The 24,600-nt window shown below is 46.5% G+C and overlaps 1 protein-coding gene across 1 annotated transcript in view; it reads left to right on the top strand.

The window, feature by feature from the left end:
* The window catches only part of SETD1B (SET domain containing 1B, histone lysine methyltransferase), a 41,870-nt gene that overhangs the window by 2,292 nt on the left and 14,978 nt on the right, over positions 1-24,600 (top strand). Inside the window, exons 5-7 of the mRNA XM_048963923.1 lie at positions 2,470-2,582; positions 4,664-5,842; positions 23,747-24,526. Of these exons, the coding sequence (XP_048819880.1) occupies positions 2,470-2,582; positions 4,664-5,842; positions 23,747-24,526 (2,072 nt within the window). The remainder of the gene's footprint in view (positions 1-2,469; positions 2,583-4,663; positions 5,843-23,746; positions 24,527-24,600) is intronic.

Raw genomic sequence — 24,600 nt, 5'->3', positions numbered from 1 at the left:
CTCCTGGTGCTCTGAGGTGGGGATTCTGGCTGGGGTGCTGGCTGCTGCGTGCCTGGCATTTCATTGATGCTTAGCAGCAAACTCCAGGCTGGCAGCACAAGCATGCCCAGCACTTGACAGTGTGAGTGTGCATGCAAGTGTGTGTGCAAGTGAGAGCCTGTCTTAAAGCAGCAGGACCCCCTTGTCCCAGCCAGCTCCCGGATCCACCCCTGAGCTTGAGGAGTACTGTAAACCTTCTGGTGGTGTGGAAACATTGCATCTTACTGCTTTCTCTTTTCCTTCACTCTCAGTGAAGGACTTTGCTAAAATGTACCCAAATCTTAGCCATTGTCTAAAGCTGAAGATGTGTAGCAACCTCAATGTAAATCAGCTGTCTCTTGGACTTCTGCCTTGCAAATGTTACATTTCTAGTTTAAAGCTGGTTTGTTGCACCCTTCATTGGGAAGAGGGCATTGTTAGCACCATTTTCTTAGAAAAGAGAAAAAAGAAGTGCATTGCTGATCATTTGTTCTGTATTGAAAGGCTTCAACAATTTAGCGTGCGATCTGTACAGCAGTTGGCATGCCACACGTGGTAAGAGGGTATAGTAAGACCTTAATTGACATTACGGATCCCCAGCAGAAACAAAATCACAGTAGTAGCTCCGTGCTTTCTCTTGTAAGCTAACATTGTCTATATACATATGCTTTGACATTCTGTTATCATTAATATATACAGGCAGGCTCTTTTCCCTGCTTACTTTGAAATTGAAAGGTAAATTACATTTCTAAAAAGAATTAACCATTTGTAGTTCTAGTAATGTAAGCTAAAGCAGGCTCATAAGTAGTGGATGTCTTAATGACAGGTGTTTAAACATGCTGATTGTACTGCATTCCTCCTGGTTTTCGTCCATTCATAAACTACTCTGCACATCTTGAACAGACAGTTGACTTTTAATGCTCCTCTTTGTAGGGAGAGAACATCAAAATCTTATTTTAAATTGCATTTTGTTTTGTTTGCCATCTTGGTGCTTCCAATGTTTCTTTTTTTTTTTTCCACAGCTGCATCTATTCCATTCTAAAAGAGTACCACTGCAAATGTTTTGTAATCCAAGAAAGTCCAGTAAAAGTATTGTTCCTAAGGTAGCATTAGCAGGTTTAGGTTATTCTTCATATGTGTGTGTCTGTATGTGTCTGTAAAATAAATATTAGGAGCAAAAGTGTTTTGTCTGTCTGGCCTGAGCACAGGCTTGGGAATCTGGAACTAATAACTCAATTCCCTTATCTAAGGCGGGCTGGTTTAAAGCATGCTCTCTGCCTCAGTGAATCCTTCTGCAAAATGGACATAATAATGGCCTGGCCTTAGAGAAATAGCTAAGAATCATTACACACAAAGCTCCTTGAAAATGAAAATGTAAGTTTTCCAGGAGGAAATGTGAAACTTTCTAATAATTATTTTACATTTCTTTTAAAAACAGTTTTAAAGTAAACCCAACAATTCTGTATCCAGAGTGCCGTGGTTTCCTGGGGGTGTGCAAGTGTTAATGACTCCAAGCATCTTAGGCCTTGTCTTGAAGAGATGGGTTTTTGTTATGACTTCAGTTGAACACTTGACGTAGTTGATAATGTGGCTCAAGGCTTTATGAAATGAAATCTGAGAATCAAATAACTTCATCTGCAGTGTTTATTCAAAATAAATCAGTCCTTTCCACGTGCAGATTCAGGCTATGGATGCTTTGCTTTTAAATTGCACAGTGATTCTCAAGGAGCATGGGGTTTCTTACAGGTTGCAAAATAAGAAGGTTTGGGTTACTAAACTACAAAATAATGAAAAATCTAATATTAACAAACTATGTCTTCTCCAGAGTTCAGAGATTTAGTAATGAAAAGGCTGTCAGTAGCAAGATAGGGGGGGCATTTTGGTTCTCTAGCTTTTATTCTTTGAAAGATGCTATCGAGCACACACCTTGAACAAAGGAAAGCAAATATCAGTGTCTTTTTGGAAAGCAGTGCTAATGGTTTTGTCCTCAGCATTCCCAGGCACCTTGTTTGCATTTCTAGCAGCCAGTTTCTGACAGCAAGGTGTGTTAGCAGAGCATTCTGGAGCAGCTCTGGCTGTTGGCAGAGGCTTGTCCCTTCGGTCAGAGTTTCACTTCTTAAATCTGCAAACTATTTGCTTGGCACTTTGGAGAGGAGGGAAACTGCTGCTCTCCAGAGAGCGTGGTAAGGAGTAGAGCTGCCAAGCAGACTGAGAAGAGGAAAAAGGATTTGGGAAACCTCTTTGTCTTGGCTTGAGAAAGGAGCGTCTGACTTCACTTGGCCTTGCAGATTATTTAGAGATGATCTCTACAAACAAAACTCAGAGGTGTTGCTTGCTCCTCTGTTGCAGGGATGCAACAGGCTGGGAGCGTTAGCAAATACAAGGAATGCATATTTTTACATAGACCATATTATTTTGGTTTTTAAAACTCTTCTATTGTGGTTTGTGCAGGTGAAACCCGCATGCGATTCTATGAGCTGCTCGTTAATGGTCTTTACACTCCTCAGACCCTGCCTGTAGGCACTGAACAGGACACATCGCCAACTGCAAATGAAACCCTCCAGGTACGGTCTGCTTGGTTTTTGTTTAAGAGTAGCTTCTACAGAGTTCCAAACAAACTCTTCATTGAACTTTGCTTTTTAGGACTTTTAGAGTAGCTTCGTTTTTTTTCTGTCCGGTCACAGTTTCAGTGCATGTTACTAATCTACATTTAAAGACACCTTGATCGTATTGCCACAGGAGGTGTAACTGTGGATGCAGTGCATGTGGCTAATCTGTATGCCCACATTTGCATAGAGGTACGTGTTCTTTGTCTTTTTGAATGAAAAATATCTATAGATCCAACAGTATGTGCCCTATTAATGCTAGAAATTCTGGCAGTTAAGAGGATGATGGGATCAGGTCTGTCCCTGACATTATTCCCTTGAAGACAGGAGGAGTGATTTACAGTGCTACATTTGGCCTAGCATCTGCAGTATGTAATTCTTAGCCCATATATTCTTCAGCTAACAGAGGAGAAACATCAGATCTTGAGTAGTGGCATCAATTGACCAGAATCTTAATTAGTCATTGGTATCAGTTTTTAAGAAAAGCAGTCAGCAAAATACCTGAGGGCTCCCAGGGTTTTCTCAGTACTTAGGGAACAAATCTCTATATGGGTTTGTCCAGGTAACTGCTCCTCTACAAACCCCACTGCAGTGAGGGGGGCAAAAAGAAACAAAGCCTGTTGGTGTGGGTTCCTCAGCCCCCTTAGTTCTTCTCAACATCCTTTTGTCTCTGATCATAGCTTAGAAACTCACTTGAAGGCATCAATTTTTGAAAGAGGTTTTTGAAGCTTCTAAGTATAAAGTTTTCCTCTCAACCTCTTTGTGCCCTTATGACTTCCTGGAATGCCATAATTTCATTAATTTTGTAATCAGATGTTTTCAGGACAGCTTAATAGCTGTGAATTGAATATAAATATCCCACTGATCTGAAAAATCCTAATGTCCATGTGATCATGGTCTTGACAAGGGATCACACTAGGAGCAGAGTCTGCATAAGTAAGTGGATGAAATGCATGAGTGTAGCAGGCAGGTGTGAGCTCGGGGTGGGTTTAGTGGTGCTGGCATGTGATGAGCAGATCATGGGAAGGATCCCTTTACCTACCTGTGTGTGGGAAAGCAGCAGTGACTCTATGGTCTGACTGGTGGGACGTGGTGTGCTGCTGGGGAGCTGGAGCTCAGCCCTGCCTCTTTACCAGGAGAACTCACGGTGAAGCTCTTGCTTTGCTTTATGGAAAATTGATTCTGGCGCTGATGTTTAGCAGGGCACTGTTATGACTCAGCAGTGTCTGAGTGGGAGCAGGGCTTCTCCTAGAAACCCCCTGGATGCTCCTGTGAAGTCAATTGCAGAGCAATTACTTGGTTGCTCTGCAGAACTGTAGGGTTTCAGTTTTCAAACGCCGTATTCAGTAGCACTCTGCCTGAGCATTGTCTTGATGGAGGGGTTTCAAACCTATTTTTAGCAGCTGGGAACTTTCTCAGTCTTTTACACCTGTAGCCTTCTTCATTGTTTCAAACAAATGTTTGGTAGCAAGGGTAGTGGTGTGCAGCTCCTTAACCAGCGAGAGGCATGTTGCCTTCAGCAGGCCTCCGCTTTCACTTATGGGCTTGATATATAGGTTCGATTGCAGATTTGCTGTTTGCTGATTTGGATGTTTGGATTTGTTTGCAAAAAAAGTTAGTTTGATCATATTTCAGAAATGTTTTCAAACTTTCTCATTGTTGTGCAGGATTTTGTCGTTTTCTTCTCTGTTTGCAATTTAGACAAGACGTACAAATAGAAATTCAAATTCTTATAACTGAAAGTATTTATGCAAGTCTGCTGTTCACCTGATGCTCTCAAGTAGAGCTTATGAAGAACACTATTTTATTGGCTTCCGTCCTCCTCCTCTTAGAGTCCCTCTCTTTGCTTGACATTTTCAAATCAAGGGGAATGGTTCATAATGGATGATGGTTTGTGTTTTCAAGAATGCTCTAACCTATTTTTTTGTCATGGAAATCAGTGCAAACTCCCAGGGTACTTCTCAGAAAACCAGGTGGATTAGACAAATAGTATCTGAAAAGTGTGTGTTTAGGTGCTTTTCTCTTTTCTGTTTTTATAGTTGACAGATTCTCTGAAGCGCTTGAAGGACAGTAACCTTTCCTCTGCGGGATCGTCTGTCACCCCAAACAGCAGCACGCCGTTTTCCCACGACACAGCCTATTCCAGCTGTCGGCAGGACACCCCAAACTCATTCAGTCAATTCACCCCGCAGTCCCAAGGGACGCCCCACACCCCACGGTTAGGGACGCCATTTTCCCAGGATTCCACGTATTCCAGCCGTCAGACGACGCCAGTGTACCACTTTGGGCAGGACAGTGGGTACAAACACAGGAGACACGAAACAAAATTTACGGATGCCTACAACCGTCGACCGGGAGGACATCACTATGTTCATAATTCTCCTGGTGTTTTCCGCGGGACAGAGCATCAGTTCAGTACGTTCAAATCCCATCAGCAGGAGCCAGTTCAGTTCTCTCACACTCCTCCCCTGAGCCACTCGAGTTCTTCGAGTTACAAGTCTGCCTTCTCTCCTTACCAAGCACCAGCCGTATTTCCGCAGTCTGAGGAGCAGCCGTTTGCCCAAACTTCCAGGGAAGCAGAGTACCGAAGACCTGCGCCGCCTCCCGCCGAGATGGTCGTAGAAAGCAGTGCTGCCACCAGCGCTGATTTTGCTCCAGTGAAGGAGAAACCAGAGGAACCTCCACCCTTACCAGATTCAAACTCTGCTCCTGAGCCGAGCGCACCGTCCTTCTCTCAGACGCCTGAGAGGAGTGAGACCCCTGGCACCCCCACCATGGAGTCTGAAATGCAGCATAATAGTTTAGACTCAAGGATTGAGATGCTCTTAAAAGAACAGAGAACAAAGTTACCTTTTCTTAATGAGCATGACTCAGATAATGAGGTCCGAATGGAAGGTAGCCCTATCTCCTCTTCCTCCTCCCAGCTCTCTCCCATCCCAATGTACGGTTCGAACTCTCAGCCCGGTTACAGAGCTCAGACACCTTCCTCACGCCCTTCCAGCACGGGCCTGGAGGACATCAGCCCCACGCCGTTACCTGACTCTGATGATGATGAGCCCATCCCTGGGACTGCTTCTCTGAATCAGAATTCCAGGGGTACATCAGAGGCCAGCATGACTCCCATTGATCAGCTGAACAGGACCTCCAAAGTCGAGACCTTGGAGGTTAAAGAAATGGTGCCTGGGGACCAGACTCCAATATCAGAAAAGATGGACGAGGTAAGTGAGGTGGAATTTGAGCCACAGTGCTTCAAACCTGGGCAGGGAGCAGCTCTTTTTTTGTGTGTCATTCAGAGTGTTGGGTTTCTGGTCGCTTTTTCTGTTACTCAAAGCATCTCTCAGTGAGCGGGATGTGACATGCCATTCTCTAGGTTTTTTGGTTTGTTTTTCTACTCTAATTCATAATTTCAGCAGAATAAGCTGTGGAAGTTTGGCCACAGCTCATGCTGTGGATGTCCTGAGCAGTTCAGCCACTGGAGCAGTTCGTCGAGCGCTTTCTGCCATTGCTCTGGTCCCTGAACGTGGGTGTGTATGTATGCACACACTTGCTTAACGGGGCTTTCATGTTATGCTGAAGTATTGAATGTATACTTTGTTTGATAGCTCTCCAGCTATTTATGCCATCTGGTTTGAACAGAAGACAGTTGCTGGGTTTTAATACTCCCTTCACTCAGTTCAGGGGGAGGTAACTGGCTTGTGGGGGATGTGCTCCATTGAGTCTTCCAATAATAGAGCAGAGCTTGCTGCCTCTCCTGGGGCATTCGTGGCTGAAGGGACAGCAGAGCTTAACAGTGTGGAATGGTGCCAGCAGACAGAAATTACGTTGCATGGAACGTCTGTTCGGGACCTCTGTTGCAACAAATGTGAGTTTGGCTTCAGTAGACGTGTTGTATCTATTCGACTGTGTCAAGAAATGGTCAAAACAGAGTTCTTTGCCAAGAACAGACCCTTTTCCCTCAGCATTTATGGTAGTAATACAAAAAAAGAAACTGTGTGGTGTAAAAGAGCTCTTCAGTAAGGAAACCTCTTCTATCCAGGAAGGCTTGTCTTGTGTAAATGTCCTGAGCATGAGATATCAGTTCCATTTACTGATGAAAGTTTCTGGTGTTCAGCTGGCATTTAGTGGGTTTCTCCAGTGGTTTGCAGTGATGGGACTTTCACCCTGGAAGTGGCTGCATTTCAGGGTAGGGGGAGCTGCTCCCATGGGTGCAGACTTTGCAGAGTGCTGATCTGGAGGAAAGGTGCTGCTGCATTAACAAAGTGCCTGTCTCAGTGTTAAATAGGAAAAAATGTCACTGTTTCTGGATGCTTTATTTTTTTAATGTGTGCCTTTCCAAACCTGCCAGCTCTTGCATTGCCACTGAGTCTTTGAAAGAATTTGGTTACTTTGATACATTTGTTACATTGATCTAGACTGGCCTATGTTCCTGGGCCAGGGAGGCTGGTGGGACCTGAGAATATGTTAATTAGCAGCAAGGTTTTGATTCCTTATGCTCAGCCTGGCAGGCTTAAGAGGGGACACCCTGAAGTGCTAAAAAGGAAAAAATAAAATGAGGAAGGCATCTCTTCTCTCCTGGCTGTTCTGGGCATGTGTCTGCTGTCCTTACTCTTGTGCAACAGAGTTGCAGCCAATTACAAACGTGTTTGGGAAGATGGATGAATGCCAGCATGGTATGTGGGGTCAGGCGCTGTGTAGCTGCAGTCAGCACGGAGCACTGGTTGGGTGTCACGTTGGCAGGTTGCGATGTGGGGCAGTGGCGTGCCGCTGGTAGAGCCCGTGTTAGGTCTTTGTCTCCCCTTAATGAGATGCTGGTGTCAGAAGTTCATGTGGTAGCTTTGTGGTACAAAAGGATGTGAACGCCTTGGTCTTCTGCAGAAATCTCCGAGCAGGTCCTGCTGCCTTAATTGTCTCTTCCCCATCCCAAAGAAAGTTTGCTGTTTGCTGTAGAAGCTGTTTATTTAACCCAGCTCTTGGTTACAAATCATGCTAAGCCATTCTGGTATGTTTGAAAAGTTGCCTGTGCCTTTCTTTGCTCTATCTGATGCACAAAAACCATCTCCATGTGTTTTCACTTCCTTCCTCCACCCTTCTCCCCCCCCTCCCCCCCGCCAAAGATTTTGCTTTAGAGAAAGGCTCTCCTGGCTTCCCTCTCTTTGGCGAAGGAGTGGAGCTGAGCGGTGACTTAACATAGGCTGAAATTTGAGCTGCAGCTTTCCAACTGAGCTGGAGAGGGGCACTGAGGCTGTCTGAGGGCTGGAAACTGAACCTCAGGCTCCATCCCATTGTGATAGCACTTCTCTGCTCCTGGGCCTTCAGGCTGCTCCACACAGCAGAGGGAAGGCAAGACGAAATGCTTCTAGCAACTGTGCAGTATGGGAAGACAAGCAGAGATGAGACATGAGTGTGGGGAGGGATTATTAAGTGTCATAAGGAAGCAATAAAGGGCACAGCGTTTGAACTGATTTGCTTCATATTTGGCTTTCCCTGAGGGTCTGAGCAGCCCTTAGGCTCCAGCTGGAAACATCACAGCACTCCCAGGGACAATGCGAAGTGCGGGGAGGTTTTCCTTGAAACAATAGCAGCTTTTGAAGGTTGTGATCCTGTTTCCCATTAAAAAAATTCAGGACTTTTGGCAATGTCAGCTAATAGAGTAATACTTTTCCTATAGGTGTCAAATTGTCATGCAAGTTAAACTCCTCAGACTTGCCTTGGGTATGGAAGGTACTGCCAAAGCTGATGATGACTCTGATTTATCCTGCCGGATCAGAACGTTGGTTTTCTAGATCCAGTATGGTGTTGCTAAGCCTGAGACCTTGGCTGCCGGAGGGGAATGGCCAGGGGACAGGGCAGGGTGCATGCAATGCAAGTTAAGAGTAGATAAAGGCTTTCTGCACTGGCTGCACAACCTGCAAGCTGGCAGGACAAGCGGGGGGGGGGGGGGGGGAGGGGTGTCTTCGAAGAACCAGAAGATGGCAAGAAAGGAGAATAACTGAGCTGTGTAGTTATTTTAATAAATTTGAGGGTAGCAGTGTGCAAACTTTCCTTCCTGCATTCCTGAAAGCTAACAAGGAAAGGACTGTGTTGATTTCTTTTTCATAGGATCTTTCTGTGCTGTTTCAGAAGTGCAGAGGTTAAGTACGTACCATTTCACGCTTTGACATCCCGTTGAGCCAGGTCGTGTTTTTGCTTGGCTCGTTACAGGAAGAGGCCCTGCCTGCACTCCGGGGATTATAACAAGTCACCGTGCTGTGTATCGATGATGCCTTTCATGTTTCAGCTGATGAAGGTGTTAGTTGGCATGCACAGCCTGTGTGTAACAGGAAGACCGTGTGATTGACGATTGTATTTTTCCAGATTGACGAGCACAAAAATGCTTTTGAACCAAGAATCAACAGACTCGTGTCTTCCTGGCGATTTGACTGAACAACTGGGTACTGTGGTGGGAGGAGAGCCAAAGGTATTCCTGAAAATAAAGATCCTGAAATGCAAACGAGGTGCCAAGCAGTCCTGCTCTGGAGTTCAGCGAACAGTCTGGGGAAAAATCTGGGAGTGTCACAGTGCATGGCCCTGGAGGTACCTGACAGCCACTGCTGTCATATGTGCTCTGCACTGGGCTGTTGTGATGTGCTGAATGCTGTGCTGGGTGCTGAGGTGCCTCTCACAGCGTGGTGCTGACAGCTCTGTGCCAAACTGATGGCTCGGGCTTAGCCCCACAGCGAGTGACCCCAGAGATTACATCTGGGCTGAATTTGCACTTTGCATCCCGTTGTCTTTGGGCTCTTATGCGGTCATGGTCAGAGTTGGAAGAAATGAATGTAGAAGGGTCACTTTGTCCCTCTGGATCCTTAGCAGGGTGCATTGCCATCCTCCTCAGGACACTGCATTGTGTCTCGTGTCGTGCCCCCATCCAGACCTAGCTATGGGTCAGTGGCTGGTGAATGATTCCCCTCTTCCATCGAGCTAAGTTCAATCTCAAGTTGTCACGAACATGTCAGAGAGAAAGCAATGGCCCAGTGCATGAGGAGGAGCAGTGAGGAGCAGGAGCTGTGCCTGCAGGATGCATCCCCTCCAGGACACTGCACACAGATGGAATCTCTCTGCTCCTGCTTCATTTGTGAGATGTGTTAAATGGGGCTTCCTGAGGGGGAACCTAAAGGCGCCTGGCCAAGGGACACTCCAGGGCTGAAGAGCGCAGAAGTGATTTATTCAAGGTAAATGCACGTTAAGGCTGAGAAGGTAGAGTCGTAGAGCCAGGAAATGTGATACCTTGGTTTCCACAGTAACTGTGCAAGAGCCCTTATGCCCATAAGTAGCTGTTATGTATGTATAATATATATGAGTACACCTGGGATCCAATTTACAGCTAGAGTGGGATTCATCATTCCTGGAGGGAAATGGGGGAAGTGGATGCAGCGGTAGTTCTGGATGCTTTTTTTTTTTTTTAATTGAAGAAAGGAGAAAAAACTGAGAGCTGCAGTGTGTGCCCAGTCTCATAAACACTTTTTCAAATTTTCCTGCCTCCTGAGCTCTTGCAAATGCAATCATTCCTGATGGAACCAGTTCCTAATGGAAATTCAAAAAATAGGTGTATGTTGTGACTCTGAATTTCCAGAAAGGCAGCCAATGCCCAAGCAGCAGAGATTAAGGTGACCGCCATGCTTCTGCATGAGAATGGTATCAGCCATGCCAAACCTGTGAAATTAAGATGAGTGCGAGTGGCTCCATCTTCGGGCTCAGCTCTGGGGACATCTTACAGTATTTAAGCCTATTCAGAGAGAATGGCAGCACACAGGTCCTAGAAAATGACTTAAAACCAGATCCTGTTGGCACCTCAGAGATCCACTCAGTGTTGAGCATTCTTCCAGAGCTGGTTGGGGAACCACAGGCAGGGATCATTTCCTCGTGCATCCCATTCATTTACCACAGGCAACCTGCTGCCCCTTCAGAATTACACGAAGCAGGGGAGCTATTTGCTGATTTGTCTGACTTTTGACTTCTCACATTTGGCTGCAGGTTGGTTCCTGGAGTGCTGAGCAGCTCAGTGTGGGAAGCAAGGAGTAAACAGGCCTGGGGGGAGCACTTGTTGAAGCAGAACATTGTGGGATTCACCGGTTGTGCTGGCGATGTGCTCCCTCGTAGGGGGAGAAGCCTAAACAGAGGAATGTTTGACTCTATGGTTTGGTTGGGTTTTGATACCCAGCTGCTTCAGGGGAAGGAGGGAATGTAATGGAGCCAGAAATGGTGAAATGCTTTGAAGTGTAGCTGAAAAATAGAAAGCAGGCTGTGGTTGGGAGGCTGAGTGCCTTTCTCACTCTCTGGTACTGGGCCAGAGCTTTGAGGCTTTTACATTTTGCATATCTCATAGAAGTGACATTGCTGTCCCTTTTTTTATGTCACTGTTACTGGTTATACTCTTGCTACCAGCTCAGTTTTACTATGTTTTGCCACTGGTGACCTCCTGTACATTTTCACTTCCAAGTGAGCTGGGCACGTAAAATTGAATTGCTTGTTAGTAGGTAAAGCAGTGCTTACTGTGTGCTTCTGTAATGTGTAGATGTGCTGCTGCTCTGGAAGCTTGACTTCAAATTGCAGTGTTTAACCACAGCACACAGTTACCATGGAACGGTGTATGCAGGTCTGAGCTCAGCAGCCCATTTCCAGCCAAGAGACCCTCCTGGTATCTCTGCTTCTGCTCCTCACAGGGTTATTCCCTTTCTTTTCAACACCCCAATTTCAGCTGCAACGGTGCTGAATGTGCAGATGCCATGAATGTAGGCTGTGGAACCTGATGCCGAGCGACACATTTTCCCTTACAGCTTCCCCACCCCGTTATCATTCTGCTCGCATTCTGCATCTGATGGCTGTGCAGAGTGACTGAGGGACCACGAACGTGCTGCTGGATGGCAAGGTGCATTGCAACACGTGCCGACACCGAGCAAATGTGCCAGTGTGTTAGGTAATCAGCTGAAATACTGAGAAAATAATTGCTGGTAACATATTGTGCTGGCAGCCAGAACAACGCCAATTCCTGGGGCTGGTTTTGAAGAAGATGGAACAGCCGCTGTGCTATGTGTGTGTGTGTCTAACACACAGCAGCACGCAGGCGAGCACTTATTCAAATTTCTGCTGGCTGCTGCCCTTCCTGGACACCCTAAATAGACACTGCTCATCAGCAGAACGTTATTTTGCATATGCACCAGCGTGAAGTCCCATGACTTTGCACCCCCTTCTATTAATTCCAATTTTCAGCACGGGGTGCCTGTTTGCACCTAGCACAGATGGGGCAAAAACTCATCCCGAAAGCAACAAGTTTGTTAGTGCCCAGGTTTTGGTATGAAAGTGCAGTGCTCGCCTTCAGAAACGCACGTGCATCATGAGAAGGATTTCTCACCTTTTCCAACTCCTTGCAGGAAGAGATGGTTTAAAAATAGAAATCTAAAAAATTGTTTTGATTTGCTTAGTGCTCAACTAAAGCACAGGTGGTTTTATAAGTCACCAGTCGTACAGATGGGCTGGTGAGGTCAAGGTATATGACAAACAGAAGGTGGAAAACAGATCTGTAATGCCTCCCCAGCCTTGGGTCTGCTCGATGTGTTGCAGGAGCAGCTCAAGCAAAGGAAGTTGTTGGTGGCTTGGGCTCTGGCAATCGTTCCTTGCATGGGGGGCAGTGGCACGGGGAGGAAGTGAAACTGCTCTTTGAGCTTAAAGCTGGCAGCCATGCCCATGGCCCAGAGGTTTCCTTACAGCAAGGGCAAAGGACTGTAGGAAACCTCCAATTCCTACTCTTTGGCACTCCAGTGTTTCATCCTAGGTGCTTCCTAAGGGCACTTGAATTTGCTGACTGCTCTGCACGTGTGTGTTTTGTGGAGTCTGCACTTTTGTGGCACTGATAACTGGGTGCTTAGTGTTATTATCGCACACCTTTGCCCAGCTCGGCCCTGTGTTGCCCAGCAGCTCTCCCCACAGTTGTCAGTAGGCCAGAGAGGGAGGAGGAAGGCTCTGGGAACTGTGGGGAGGAAGATGAGCAGCCAGGACACTCTTGCAGGGTCCAGTCCTTCTCCTTCCTTCCTGCCCTCACCTTCCATCCCATGGGGACTGTCCTCGTGCTCACCACTGCCAAAATTCCCAGTATCAGTGCTTGGAATGACCATTAGATCAGAGGGGAGAGGAGGGCTGATAATGGTGCTGGCTGATGTGAAGGATATTGTTTGCCAGGAGTTGAAAGAGCCCCTTGCTGGCTTGCTCCAGGAATCAAGTGTTTGCTGCTTGCTTGGGGGCTCTGGGATGAGAGTCACTGTCCTACAGAGGTTTTCCAAAAAGAGTTGTGCTTCACAGCATGTCACTTTGTGCTCATGCCCAAGCAGTGTGTCGTCTTTGCACTATGCAGGAGCTGCTCGCGTTGTATCAAGCATGCTCCCTGTGCAGGGATTGCTGGAGCAGACAGCTTCTTTCCAGGTATCCCTCCTTTCACAGGAGCTTGTTATTTCTGGGGCCTCTTGTGTCCCAAGCAAAAAAATAGACTGAAGATGAGAGCAGTGCAACTAGTGGAAGGAGGAGCTGGGAGACCATAGCCTAGGCTCAGTGCTGGTGTTTGTCTCTGGGGACGGTTTCCCAATCCCAGACCCTGCTGCCAAAAGATGGTATTTCAGTCAGCAGATGTGGCTGAGTTCTTGGTGCAGGTAATGGAGGGATTGTCTTTGAAGGAGGCTGATAAATGTGAGCAGTCATTATCGTGGTGCTCCAAGGGCTTTGCTGTTGTCCAGAAAAAAAAAATCACCGGGAAAATGTGAAAATCTGTAGTACTGCATACAATTATTCAAACGATGGTAAAACATAAAGGGCAATCTACCAGTTGAATATGTGCCACAGAGATGTGTGAAAAGATGCATTTTGACAGGGGAATCTGAACAAATTTGTTCACCTGTTAATACTGTGTCAGGTGAGATACATCTCCCAAATTACATCAGCAGAGTGGTACCAGTAGATGGTTTTGCAAACAGGAGATGCATGCCAGTTGGTGAGAGATTGCAGGAGGATGCTGTGGGTCTGTTTGAAGATGGAGACTTTGTGCTGAGGCAGCTTTTAAATACCCTGAAGACTTTGGGTGGCGCTGTGGGGTCCTTTAGAGGAACACAGAGTGCTGTGCTGATGGGTTTAGAGTTTTTCTTTTCCAAGGTTGAATGCCATAAGGTAGGGATTATGTGGATGTGCTTTCAGTGTTCAAGAAGAGAAAACTTGAGCTTTAGATACTGCCACACCATCCATAAAGAAATAATCTGGCGTTGGGGTCCCTCCAGTTCCTCATCATCCACTGGTCAGGACACCATCCTGTGCAGGAGCTGCTGCTGGTCCCATCTGGTACAACCATCTCACCCCAGTTCCATACTCAGCCTCTGCAGTTCCCTGTGGCAGTGAGGTTCAAAGATGAATTTTGCTCCAGGTGAAAAGTGTTTCCATGTGGTTTACTGTAAACCTCCTGCTTGCTAATCAGAAAACAGGTGGGGAAATCAGCATTGCTTACATCCTTTTTTTTTTTTTTTTTTTGTATATTTTATGCCTGAACAAATGGCAGTGGGAATGTAGCGCAGCTGTGGGATGATTCCACTCCAGTAATTTAGAACAGTTGCAGCTACACAATTTATTTTGCATATGGTTGGGATAGTTCAATAGCAAAAATTTGATATCTTCTAGAAGGCTATGCAAAATGTCATGTTCTGCACGGGACCCTGTTAAGGGATCAGCCAGCAGTGCCAGTCCCAAGGGCTATGTTTCCTGCAAGGAATGTTGTGCAGGAAGAGTTCCTTCTGTAGCAGAGCTCTTCTTTACAGAGCAGGCTTTGGGGAGGAGAATTTGAAGGTATTTTGGCTGGTAATTGCTTTAGGTTTCATCATAGAATGAGGATTTTTAATGTTTTAATGAATATATCCCATGCCTCAGTTGATATGCCTGGTTCTGTCCTGCCTGGATGCAGGATGTAGTTAAATCAGTGCAGCAAGAGAAGGGAAAAGCTAAGCAGGAAGTAAAGCTGCAAAAAACTTGAGATGCCTCCAGAGAGATCATCTGTAAGAGAAGAGGAAGTGTTACCAAAGGGGAACTGCTTCTTACTGGCCTCACCCTTGCTTTTGAGGAAGGACGTCTCTATGCAGCCTCTTCAGCAGCTTGAAATAGGCTCCTTAGGTTGAAGTATTCCCTGCAGCCCAGCTGGGTTTTAATGCTCAAGGATTTGTTGGTCTGTGCTGCAGTGCTCAGGAAAGGCGCTCCTTATGATCGTGGATCATTTGTGGTCACTATGAGCCCAGCCACAGCACTTGATAGAGAAGTTTGTCTTGTGAGCCTCTTGAGGGAGAAGCCATGTCCATCGTTAGGGATGCCCCTGGAGAAGGAAGGGCAAAAGTTTGGGTCTGAGGGCAGGCAGCAGCAAGCAGGAGAGCACTAAGGGATGGTGCTGGTGGATGACCTCACAAAAGCTCTTTTTTTTCCTTCTGCTCTTTGTCCTCCATGGTCCTGATTCCTTGGTTTCTGCTCTCCTTGCTGAGGAAGACCTACATTACACAGGCTGCCTGGTGAATGTCCAGGTCTTGCAAATCAATCTGCTCTTGTTGCTGAAACTGGAAAGATCGAGAGCACTGAATGTGCTCTGAAAATGCTGCCTATCAGTAATACATGTGATTTCAGACTCTCGAGGGTGTAGATGTAGTGCATAAAAAGGGAATAATATCAAACTGGCCTACTTCTGCTGATTAGAACTTGTTTAAATACAATATGTGTACAAGCTATTCTTCAATAGGCTGCTATCAGCTGCTTTCCGAGCTTATCTGCTTTCTTATCACTCTGTTGGTAGCAAGATCTGGATTCCTGGCTCCATCTGACCTATGATTTAAGTATGAGAGTGAACTCAGGGACAGCATATGAAAGCCTGCCTGGCACTGAGCTGCAAGGTGTCTGTGTACTCTGCACGCTTTTTTAGTGCTTATAGGTGGACTCTGATCTAATGCTGCCAGTTGCCTTCTTTATCTCTAATTGTTGAGTACATTCTGCTATCTAGAAATATTGGTGCATTTTTGCACTGCTGTGAAGAACAAAACAGACCATTTCAGAATCATCTGGTAAATTAGTTCACTGTATCTTCAGTGTGATTTCTCCTAAACTTATCAGTTTTCTTTGTATTGTTACATGCTGCTTCAAACTCTGAGTCTTGCATGTGGACAGACCTTGAATAACATCTGCTAGTAGCTGGGACATCAGAAAATGACAGAGGACCCCATTGCATGCTTGCCATTGCCTTTTTTATTTTTATTTTTATTTTTTTTCTCAGAGGATGTTTAGTTCCCCTGTAGGATTTGGCTAGTTTATTCCCAGGACTCTCAACCAGGTGTCTGAAAAGGGCTTTACCTGGGTAAGGCCCAGACAAGTCTTTGGGAGAAGCAGGGAATGTTCCCTGACTAATTTATCTGCAGGGGGTATTTTCTTGCCACTCTCCCATCCTTTTATGCGTGACTTAGCTTCTCAGCTAGCTGAAGTCTTTGAAGTTAGATTGCAAATAGCATTTTGGCTGTCTCTCTCTCCGCTCTCCCACCCCCCTCAAAATAGGGAAACCAGAACATCCATAGCTGAGGGAAGAGCTGGCCTTGCTGTGTGTTCCCCTGCATAACATCCCTTCTTTTTTTCCTCTTTTCTTTTCCCTACCTCTTCCTCCCCCCACCAAGAAACCGTTTTTGCTCTTAATAAGATCTGCTTAACAGTTGAGGGAAAAGGCCGTGGTTCTGTCAGGTGATAAATGCAATTTTAGAGCGTTTCATATGTAGTGAAAACCAGGCAGCTGCCTTACGCAGCCCCCACACTGATGTGTGTTTGCTGTGCCAGGTTGGATCTGCTCCCCCCAGGCAGAAAGAGATGGGTCAGTCTGGCACACACCAGATTTTGGGATGGGGCTGGCACCCCTTGGCACATCTCCTTGCCTGTGCTTTAGGGCCTGTCTGGTTGTGTTGTTGTATTTCAGGGGTCTGGAGGTTCATGGGTCTCACTGTTGATGAACATGGACCCAAAGGATGTTGTTGGCCTTTGCTCTTGCTTCAGTTTGAACTGTCCCTGCAGATACCTTCGACCTTCTGGTACATGCTGGAAGCCCAAGGACAGTTTGTCTGGCTTTTATGAATATCCTTTAATCAGTGGGTACGGACAAGGCATAACCACAGCACATCACAGAGCTTCCTTTCCCTTTCCAAAGGGAGAAAGAGATCACTGCAGCTCATCCAGCTTTCTGCTAAGACAAATCAGGCAGCTCTGTTAGTTTACGGCTCTGAGGATTGCCATCCTGGAAAGCTTCTACTGTGGGCTCCTAAAAGTCTCATTAAGAACTGAAGTGAGGTGCCAGGAGGATGGATTGCCGAAAGTACTGGGGATGCTGGTTGAGTCTCATTCCCTTGGAATTGCATTTCTCAAGTCATCTGCCTTCTGGATCGGTGCAGATCTTGTTACCACAGAGCACTAATCATGCTGCGTCTGCTTCCCATCTGTCCTCTTCATGCAGTTTTGTATTTCCACGAGTCCTTTGCTAAATAGAAGGAGTTTCCAGCCTCAGGGAGGTGCCTAGAGGCTGCTGAACTTCTTCCTCCAGGATTTTATCTTGGACGGAAGAATCCATGCATTACTTCATGTGGGCACTGGAGCTTGCATTTCCAATCATATTACAACTAGCCTGAACCCCTCTTGTTTAATTGATGCTTCTGTGCTCTGCTGTATTTTGCTTCTTGGTGCAACACCACTTCATGCTCTTCATCTTTGGGCTTTGATTTGGGAAATGAAGATTTCAGACTAAAGGAGGGGAGATTTAGACTGGATGTAAGGAAAAGGCTGGAGAGGTGTCTGGAAATGCTAAGCCCCATCTCACGTTCAAGCCATTGGCAGGAGACCTGGCTGTGCAGATTCACATGGGGGCTGTGAGGCATTTCTTTACCCCTGCCCTGTGTTCAGGAACTAGCAGGAACTTCAGGGGAATTCTCCTTCTGTGATTTTAGACACTGACTTGAAATTTCCTCCTGGCACTGGAAGAAAAACTCTGGCATAAATTAGGCTGGTGTTTACAGTGCTGGTTTTTTTTACCATGAGGGCTTGAGTATTTTTGTCATTTGTTTTACCCATTCAGCAGCCTTGGAGGTGTGAAGAGGTTGGTGTGTGCCAAGGAAGCCCTGCCATAAGTACCAGACTAAAACAGCTGAGCCAAGTGAGTGTCTGTGTGGTCAGGTAGGGTGTTCTAATCTCTTGGAGCTTGAATTCTTTTTTTCAAGTAATCAGAATTTTTCAATCAATAATAAAGAAACCAAAACACCCAATAACTTTCCACCTCTGGCAAAAAATCCTTGCTCCACTGCAGCTGTTTTGGTGCCTTTTTTTGCACCAAAATGGCTGCAGGGCACAGTGTTGAGTCTGTGTCACACTAATCTGCGTTCTGCTGTGTTTGCTGCCTTTGCCCAAGAGTCAGATTTGCCAAGTGCTGTATAAATGTATACTACATAGATATCTTGCTTTTCCACTGTCAAGATAGAAATGCATGTTGCTGAAGTATTTACAATCATTCAGCTGTAATGGTTTAATCTTTTAATATCCTGAGCACTTCATTATAGTGCAAATACACTACCTGAATGCTATCTCCGTCCCAGTTAAGAGCTGGCATGATGGCAGTCGCATGCTCAGGCAGCAGCAGGAGGATGGACGCTCCTTTTGCTGCCCAAGAGAAGATGAAGGATGTGGCAAACCAGCCCAGGAGGAGGCAGCAGGCATCTATGGCATCAATCCAGGCTGCGTGGCAGAGCTGCTACTGTGGGCACTGGTGATGGCGTGGTTACCTGAGCAGGAGGGAAAGCTGGCAGGGAGCACAGGCCACACTTGGCTCTGCCCTCCTGCTTGGAGCCACCCTCATGCACGTTCTTGTAGAGAGAAGTGTGTGATTATAGTTATCAACATAAGAAATATTTATTGTAAATATAGTGCTGAGTCTGACTTGTTCACGCCTGACACCCAGAGGTGTGAGTGCTCAGCACAGGGCTGCTGCCATGTCAGCTTGCCTGAGGGCTGCACTGTGCTCCTAAGGGTGTGCCAGGGATGTGTGGGACCTTTGAGCCCTGCTCTGGTGAAAAGCAGATGATCAGTGAGCAAAGCAGTGCTCACTGAAGCCCTCACTGTGCTCTGCTGGGTGAGTTTTGGTCTGCGAGAGGTGTTTGCAAGGTGGGATTCTCTGGACTGAGTTGTAAAAAAAACAAAAAACAAAAAACAAAAGGAGCATTTCATTGAATCGTGCCTCTGAAGGAGCAGCTGCAGGTGTCACAGCTTTACATCCTCAGACATCCCTTTTTTAAGAAATGCAAGCAACAGGTCTGAAGCATCCGTTCTCTCTAATGTTTTCCGCAGGAGGCAGAAGGACTGAGCTGTTACACAGCAGGGCTGCTCTCACTCAGGGATTGCAGCATGCTGGCTGCAGCTGCTCCCTTGCCTGATGAGGAGCACACCATGGGCTCAGCGCAGGAGGGACCCAGAGGCTGTTCTCGGCTCTGTCAGCACTCACTGCATGACCCTGTTCAGGTGTCACTTCCCTGCCTCTCCCTCACTTCTGGAGGGTTTTTCTTTCTCCACTTTTTGTTAGGGTAAGGGTGAGGCTTGCTCATGTGTGAGTGTTTTTAGATCCCTCCATGGACTTGGTCCAAAACCAAGTGAGGACTGTTTGACAGTCAGTAGGGTTATGAAAACTTTTTTCTGTAAGAACTGCTTCTGATTTTACTGCTAGCTGTACTGAAAAGCTGATGCTTAACATTTCAAGTGGGAAAGATTGTCAGTATTCAGTCATGCAACCTATGAAGTTTTAGGCTTTAAGGAATGATTTTCCCATTTGGTTTCTGTGAGTGGAGGTTGCTACAGGCTTACAGGTTTGCTTTGTCTCGCAAGCATGGGATGCATCACTTCATTAAAGCTAATGACCTTGCATCATGCTGATGCCATTGATCTTGCATTTCATTATTTTGATGCACCAAAGCTCGGCCAGGCTGTATCAGGGTAGCTGTGTTCAATGGTAGAGGTTACCTACCAAAAATAAAGGTAACTTGGTACCAATCAAAGTGTTTAAATGAAATCAACTGTGAGCTGACAATATTCAAAATGCATTCTGAATTCTTTTTAAAAGGAAATGAAAGCATGCACAGTTCCTCTGCCCATAGGAAAGGCACCGAACGGTATTCACGCTGAAGCTCCCAGCCGCTGCCGCAGTGTCAGTGCTCCTCTGGGCCAGGGAGAGAACAGCCTCTGCACACCTGGAGCTGCCAGTTCTGCATGCAAATATTAGGAAGTAGTTTCTTTTTGCTGCAGGTATGAATATTTGCTTGCTAAATGCTGGGTATTAGCTCTAAGACCGATACCCTGCATTCAGTAGCTCTCTATCCTGTCACTATTCAGATTGGTCAGAAGGGAGATCTCAGGATATTTCTTTTGCTTAATTCAAGAGGCTCTACCTGAGGTAAACCACACTGTGCCAGGACTAAAGGTGGCAGTTAGTGTGTTGGACAATAAGTGAGATCCTTTGTAAGCAGTTACGCTGACGTGAGTCTCTCCCAACAAATTTGCATCATTAAAACACCTTTGGAAAAATGTGTCATGCATATAATTAAATACCTGTTTGGCTAACTCTTAATTTAATTAATGCAAAGTGAAGGTGGCAGCGTGAATTAATTGAGAGGGAAATGGCTTTCCTCTCAGTGGGCTGAAGGGAGGGTTTCTGGAGGCATTGTGCCCTCAGAAATGTGCAGGTGAACTCTGGGACTGATTGACACAGTTTTTTGACAGTGATAGAACTGATGTCCTCACAGCAGTACGTATGTCACATATCAGCTCATTTTTCTCCCCTGTGAAAGCGAAGAGGAAATCCAGAAGGCAGTTTCTTTGGGAGAACAGCACAGCTGCTTTTCAGCCTTACCTTGAGAGATATTTGGTAGCAGCCACAGCAAATTCAACCTCAGACAGATGAATGAAAAGAAATTCGTGTCACAAAAGGTCTTTCTGTGTCTCCCATTGATTTCTTTCTGTGCCTGTATCTTCCTCTCTCAGTTGGTGCCTATGCTTTTTCCTTAGATACAACTTTCCTGTTCATCTGCTTTAAATATTAATTCTTCTTAACTTTCTTTAAAGACTTCCCCATAGAAGATCTTCTTTTGGTTTGACCTCTTTGCTAACCTTGTGTATTTCCTTTTTTTTCCCCCCACCCTTTCGGTCTTTTTCTCCCTGCTGTTAAATCTTTCCATTTTGCTTGGGATAAAACTGGAGCACAGGTTGTTCATTGTGCAGGTGAGTTGTGAGCTCCATGCTGCAGGAAGCAGGGAATCTGTTGTTGCTTCCTGCAGACTCACATGAACACAAGAACTTACAATTGTCTTCCAGAAATGCTAGTTGTTGGTTTAGCAGCTCTGAGCTCAGCTCAAGTGCATGTATGAAGCATGTATGAATGAAGGAGAATGAAGGAGGCTGATTAGCAGCTCAGCAGGCCAGGCCTGTCAGCTCTGGTTTCAATGTCAGCTGCTCAGGGTGTGCATGGGGGGATGGACCCTGCGGGAAGACTGGGGATCAGTGAGGGGCTGAGGCTGGGAACACGTCTTCCCCGTGGTGCTGCCTGGTGCTGGAGCTCCGCAGGGACTTCACAGGGACTTTCCTGCATACCCCCCTGGATGAGATGAATGCAAACTTGAAGTCACTTTTGTCTGTCTGTGGTAGGCTGAATGCTTCTGGCTTCCCGTTCAGCACTGACTTTTAGTATGATCCAGTTTTTGCAATTGGAACCAATGCTTTTAACAACCTTTTACATGTTTGTTTGGTGAAAAATGGGATCTGTTTGAAAGGAAACTTTAAAGCTGCCACAATCATCTTGTTTGCTCTTCCTTTGTTCCTTTCACTAGAGCTGCATTAGCTGCAACTGTCCTTTCATTCTCTGGCATCCACAGTGTGGGATGTGATTGTGGAACTGAGAAGCTGGGGAAGGGATGCAGGGTGCAAACCTCAGTGCCCATTCATGCTGTGAACCACTCTGCAGGGATAAACGGTGGTCTCCTTGTAGAGCCTCGAGATTAGACATCTTCAGAGAGCTAAGATTGCAGTTGGCTTTTTTGGGGTGATCGTGCAGCGTGTGTCCTGTGCAGTGTGTGTCCTGCTGGGCTCATGCTACAGCAGCAGAATGTCAGGAAGCCTGGGTGAGGGGAGGTGCTAGGACAGGAGGATTTGCAAAGCTGCTGTGGCAAGCACTGTGCTCAGCCTGCTCTCTGGTGGTAGCTGCTGTAGCAGGGATGACCTTTGATAAAAATGTGAAGCATTTGATTTGGTTGGGGTGGTTGTGGTGGCTCAGCTCCATACAGCTCACAGCAGTCATCAACTCAGCTGCCTGTGCTTTTGTTCCCTTACTCCTGGGCAAAATTCCTAGGTAAAAACTGAAATCACAGCAGCTTTGGGAAGAGAACTGCCAGCAAAGTTCCCCTGTGCAGTTTCTCCAGTGTTTGACAAAGAAAGATCTCCATTCCATTTCACCTTTATTTCAGGTCAGGAGAGTAGACAACAGGTAACTGCTGGCCCACAGCATGGGAGAAATAAGCATCTTGGGGATCTTCTGTCAAGTTTGGCTGAAGACAGCCAACAAATTCCAAAAGCTCCTGCCAGAACTGAGGTGCAGAGACACTTAAGTAGGCCATTGGCTTGTGGTCGGTCTCATTTGCTTGGCTGGCTTGGGGAGTGGGACATGGGATGGATACTTTCTGTTTAGATGACAAGGCACAAACTGTTTGGCTCCTTTGTGCGAAGCTGTTAAAAGGAAGGAAGTGCTTGATATGTTGTTCAGAGGAGGCTGGCTAGTTGTGCTTGTTGGGAGCTTGAGCAAGAGAGTCATGATGAGAGCTTCTGCCTTTCAGCCCTGAAAACATATGGTGGTGTTTGCTGTCACCCTAGTGCTGGTTTTGCCATTTTTGTCAGGGAAAGAAGGAAGAATGAGGTAAATAGTTTTGGAGAGGGTAACTTGGGACCCTCTCTTGTTTTTGACATCCCACTAGTAAAATGCCAGCCCCATTTGTGTCTCACAGAAGATAACTCTTGATGTGGAAGATGCCTCTTCCAATAGTGACTGGTATTGCATAGCAGGATTTGTTTTACAGTACCTGAGGGGTGTGACAGCCATCTCTGTGGTCTGTTAGTGCTGGAGGCACCAGCAGGATCCAAGAACCTGCAGGGTGTGCATGCAGGAGTGAGCATTTGTGCTGGGGCTGGCTGGAGGGGTCTCCAGTTTATTTCCTTTTGACAGTGGAGGTGGCACATCATTACTGTTTTTGCATTTTATATATCTCAGTATCTGCATGTGGCCAGTACTCTTTTTGCTTAGAAATATGACGTATGCTGTGTCTTTGAATTGCAGTGTTTAAGACTGTGAAATTTAAAGGTAATTGAAGCAAATTCAGATTCTGTTTTTCAATGTGAATTTCTTTGGCCCACTAGAGACAACTTCTAACAGCAGCAGCAGCCATGTCTGCTGTTGTCTTCCTACAGTAAGAGGTTAAGAGTTGACAATCAATGAGCCAGAGATAGTAACTTAAAAACATGGAAACTCTGTGGTAAAAACTAAAGAATGAAACCTGTGGCATAATGCATCTGTCAGTATTAGATGCAAATGGGAAATAATGCAGTGTGCAGTGAAAGGCATTTGGGTTGTGTGTATTTTGCCAAGCATGGGAGCAAATCCTCCTCTTGCACAGAAGCTGAGATTTTGGGTTGGTTGAATCATAGAATGGCCTAGGTTGAAAAGGACCTCAAAAGTCATCTGGTTTCAACCTCCCTGCCATGGGCAGGGTTGCCAGCTATTAGAACAGGCTGCCCAGAGCTGGTGATCTTTGATAAAGCTTCTACCCCTGCTTCCTGAAGTCTGACATGGGATAGAAAAGCTTCAGTTGGAACCAGCTGCTTGGTGGGCCTCATCTTTTTCAGAGTGCTGTTTGCTTTCCTCAGATCCCAATTAAAACCTGGGTCAAACTTGGGTTTATTAGAAGCAGCCAGAGCTGTGGTATTTATTGTGAAAGGAATGTGCTCCTCACCTTTCCTCTCTTTTGTTTCAGAGTCAGCATTCTTCAGGGGAGGACATGGAAATCTCCGACGATGAGATGAACTCCGCGCCCATCACCAGTGCAGAGTGTGCCAAAACCATTGTGGTCAACTCCTCAGTCAGCAACGCAGCTGTCATGGCCCCATCCATCCCTCCTCTGCCACCGCCGCCTGGATTCCCTCCTCTTCCTCCTCCTCCACCACCACCTCCACAGCCGGGTTTTCCGATGCCTCCGCCGCTGCCTCCTCCTCCTCCTCCCACACACCCTGCTGTCACCGTGCCCCCTCCACCGCTCCCTGCTCCCCCTGGGGTCCCTCCACCTCACATCCTGCCTCCGCTTCCTCCCTTCCATCCTGGCATGTTCCCAGTCATGCAGGTGGATATGATAAGTGTCTTGGGCAACCACTGGGGTGGCATGCCCATGTCCTTCCAGATGCAAACTCAGATGCTCAGTCGGATGATGCAGGCACAGAACACATACCAGTATCCGCCTTTCATGGCGGGCAGGATGCAGTTTGTGAATCTGCCGCCCTACCGCCCGTTCTCTATGGGAGCAGCTCTTGGTCGTGGGCAGCAGTGGCCACCACTGCCCAAGTTTGACCCCTCGGTTCCACCGCCGGGTTATGAGCCCAAGAAGGAAGATCCCCACAAAGCCACTGTGGATGGAGTCCTCCTGGTCATCGTGAAGGAACTGAAGGCTATCATGAAAAGGGACCTGAACCGGAAAATGGTTGAAGTGGTTGCATTTCGGGCATTTGATGACTGGTGGGACAAGAAGGAACGGCTGGCAAAGGTAGGCTTCTGTGTTGTGTGTGCTGGGTCACAGTGCTTGTGGCCAGTCTTGGGTATGAAGGGATCTGGATCTGA

Source organism: Lagopus muta, chromosome 17 (genome assembly GCF_023343835.1).
Source record: "Lagopus muta isolate bLagMut1 chromosome 17, bLagMut1 primary, whole genome shotgun sequence".
In the NCBI taxonomy this organism is placed as follows: Eukaryota; Metazoa; Chordata; class Aves; order Galliformes; family Phasianidae; genus Lagopus; species Lagopus muta.
Note: the sequence above shows the minus strand (reverse complement) of the source record. Positions and strands in the feature narration are given on the sequence as shown.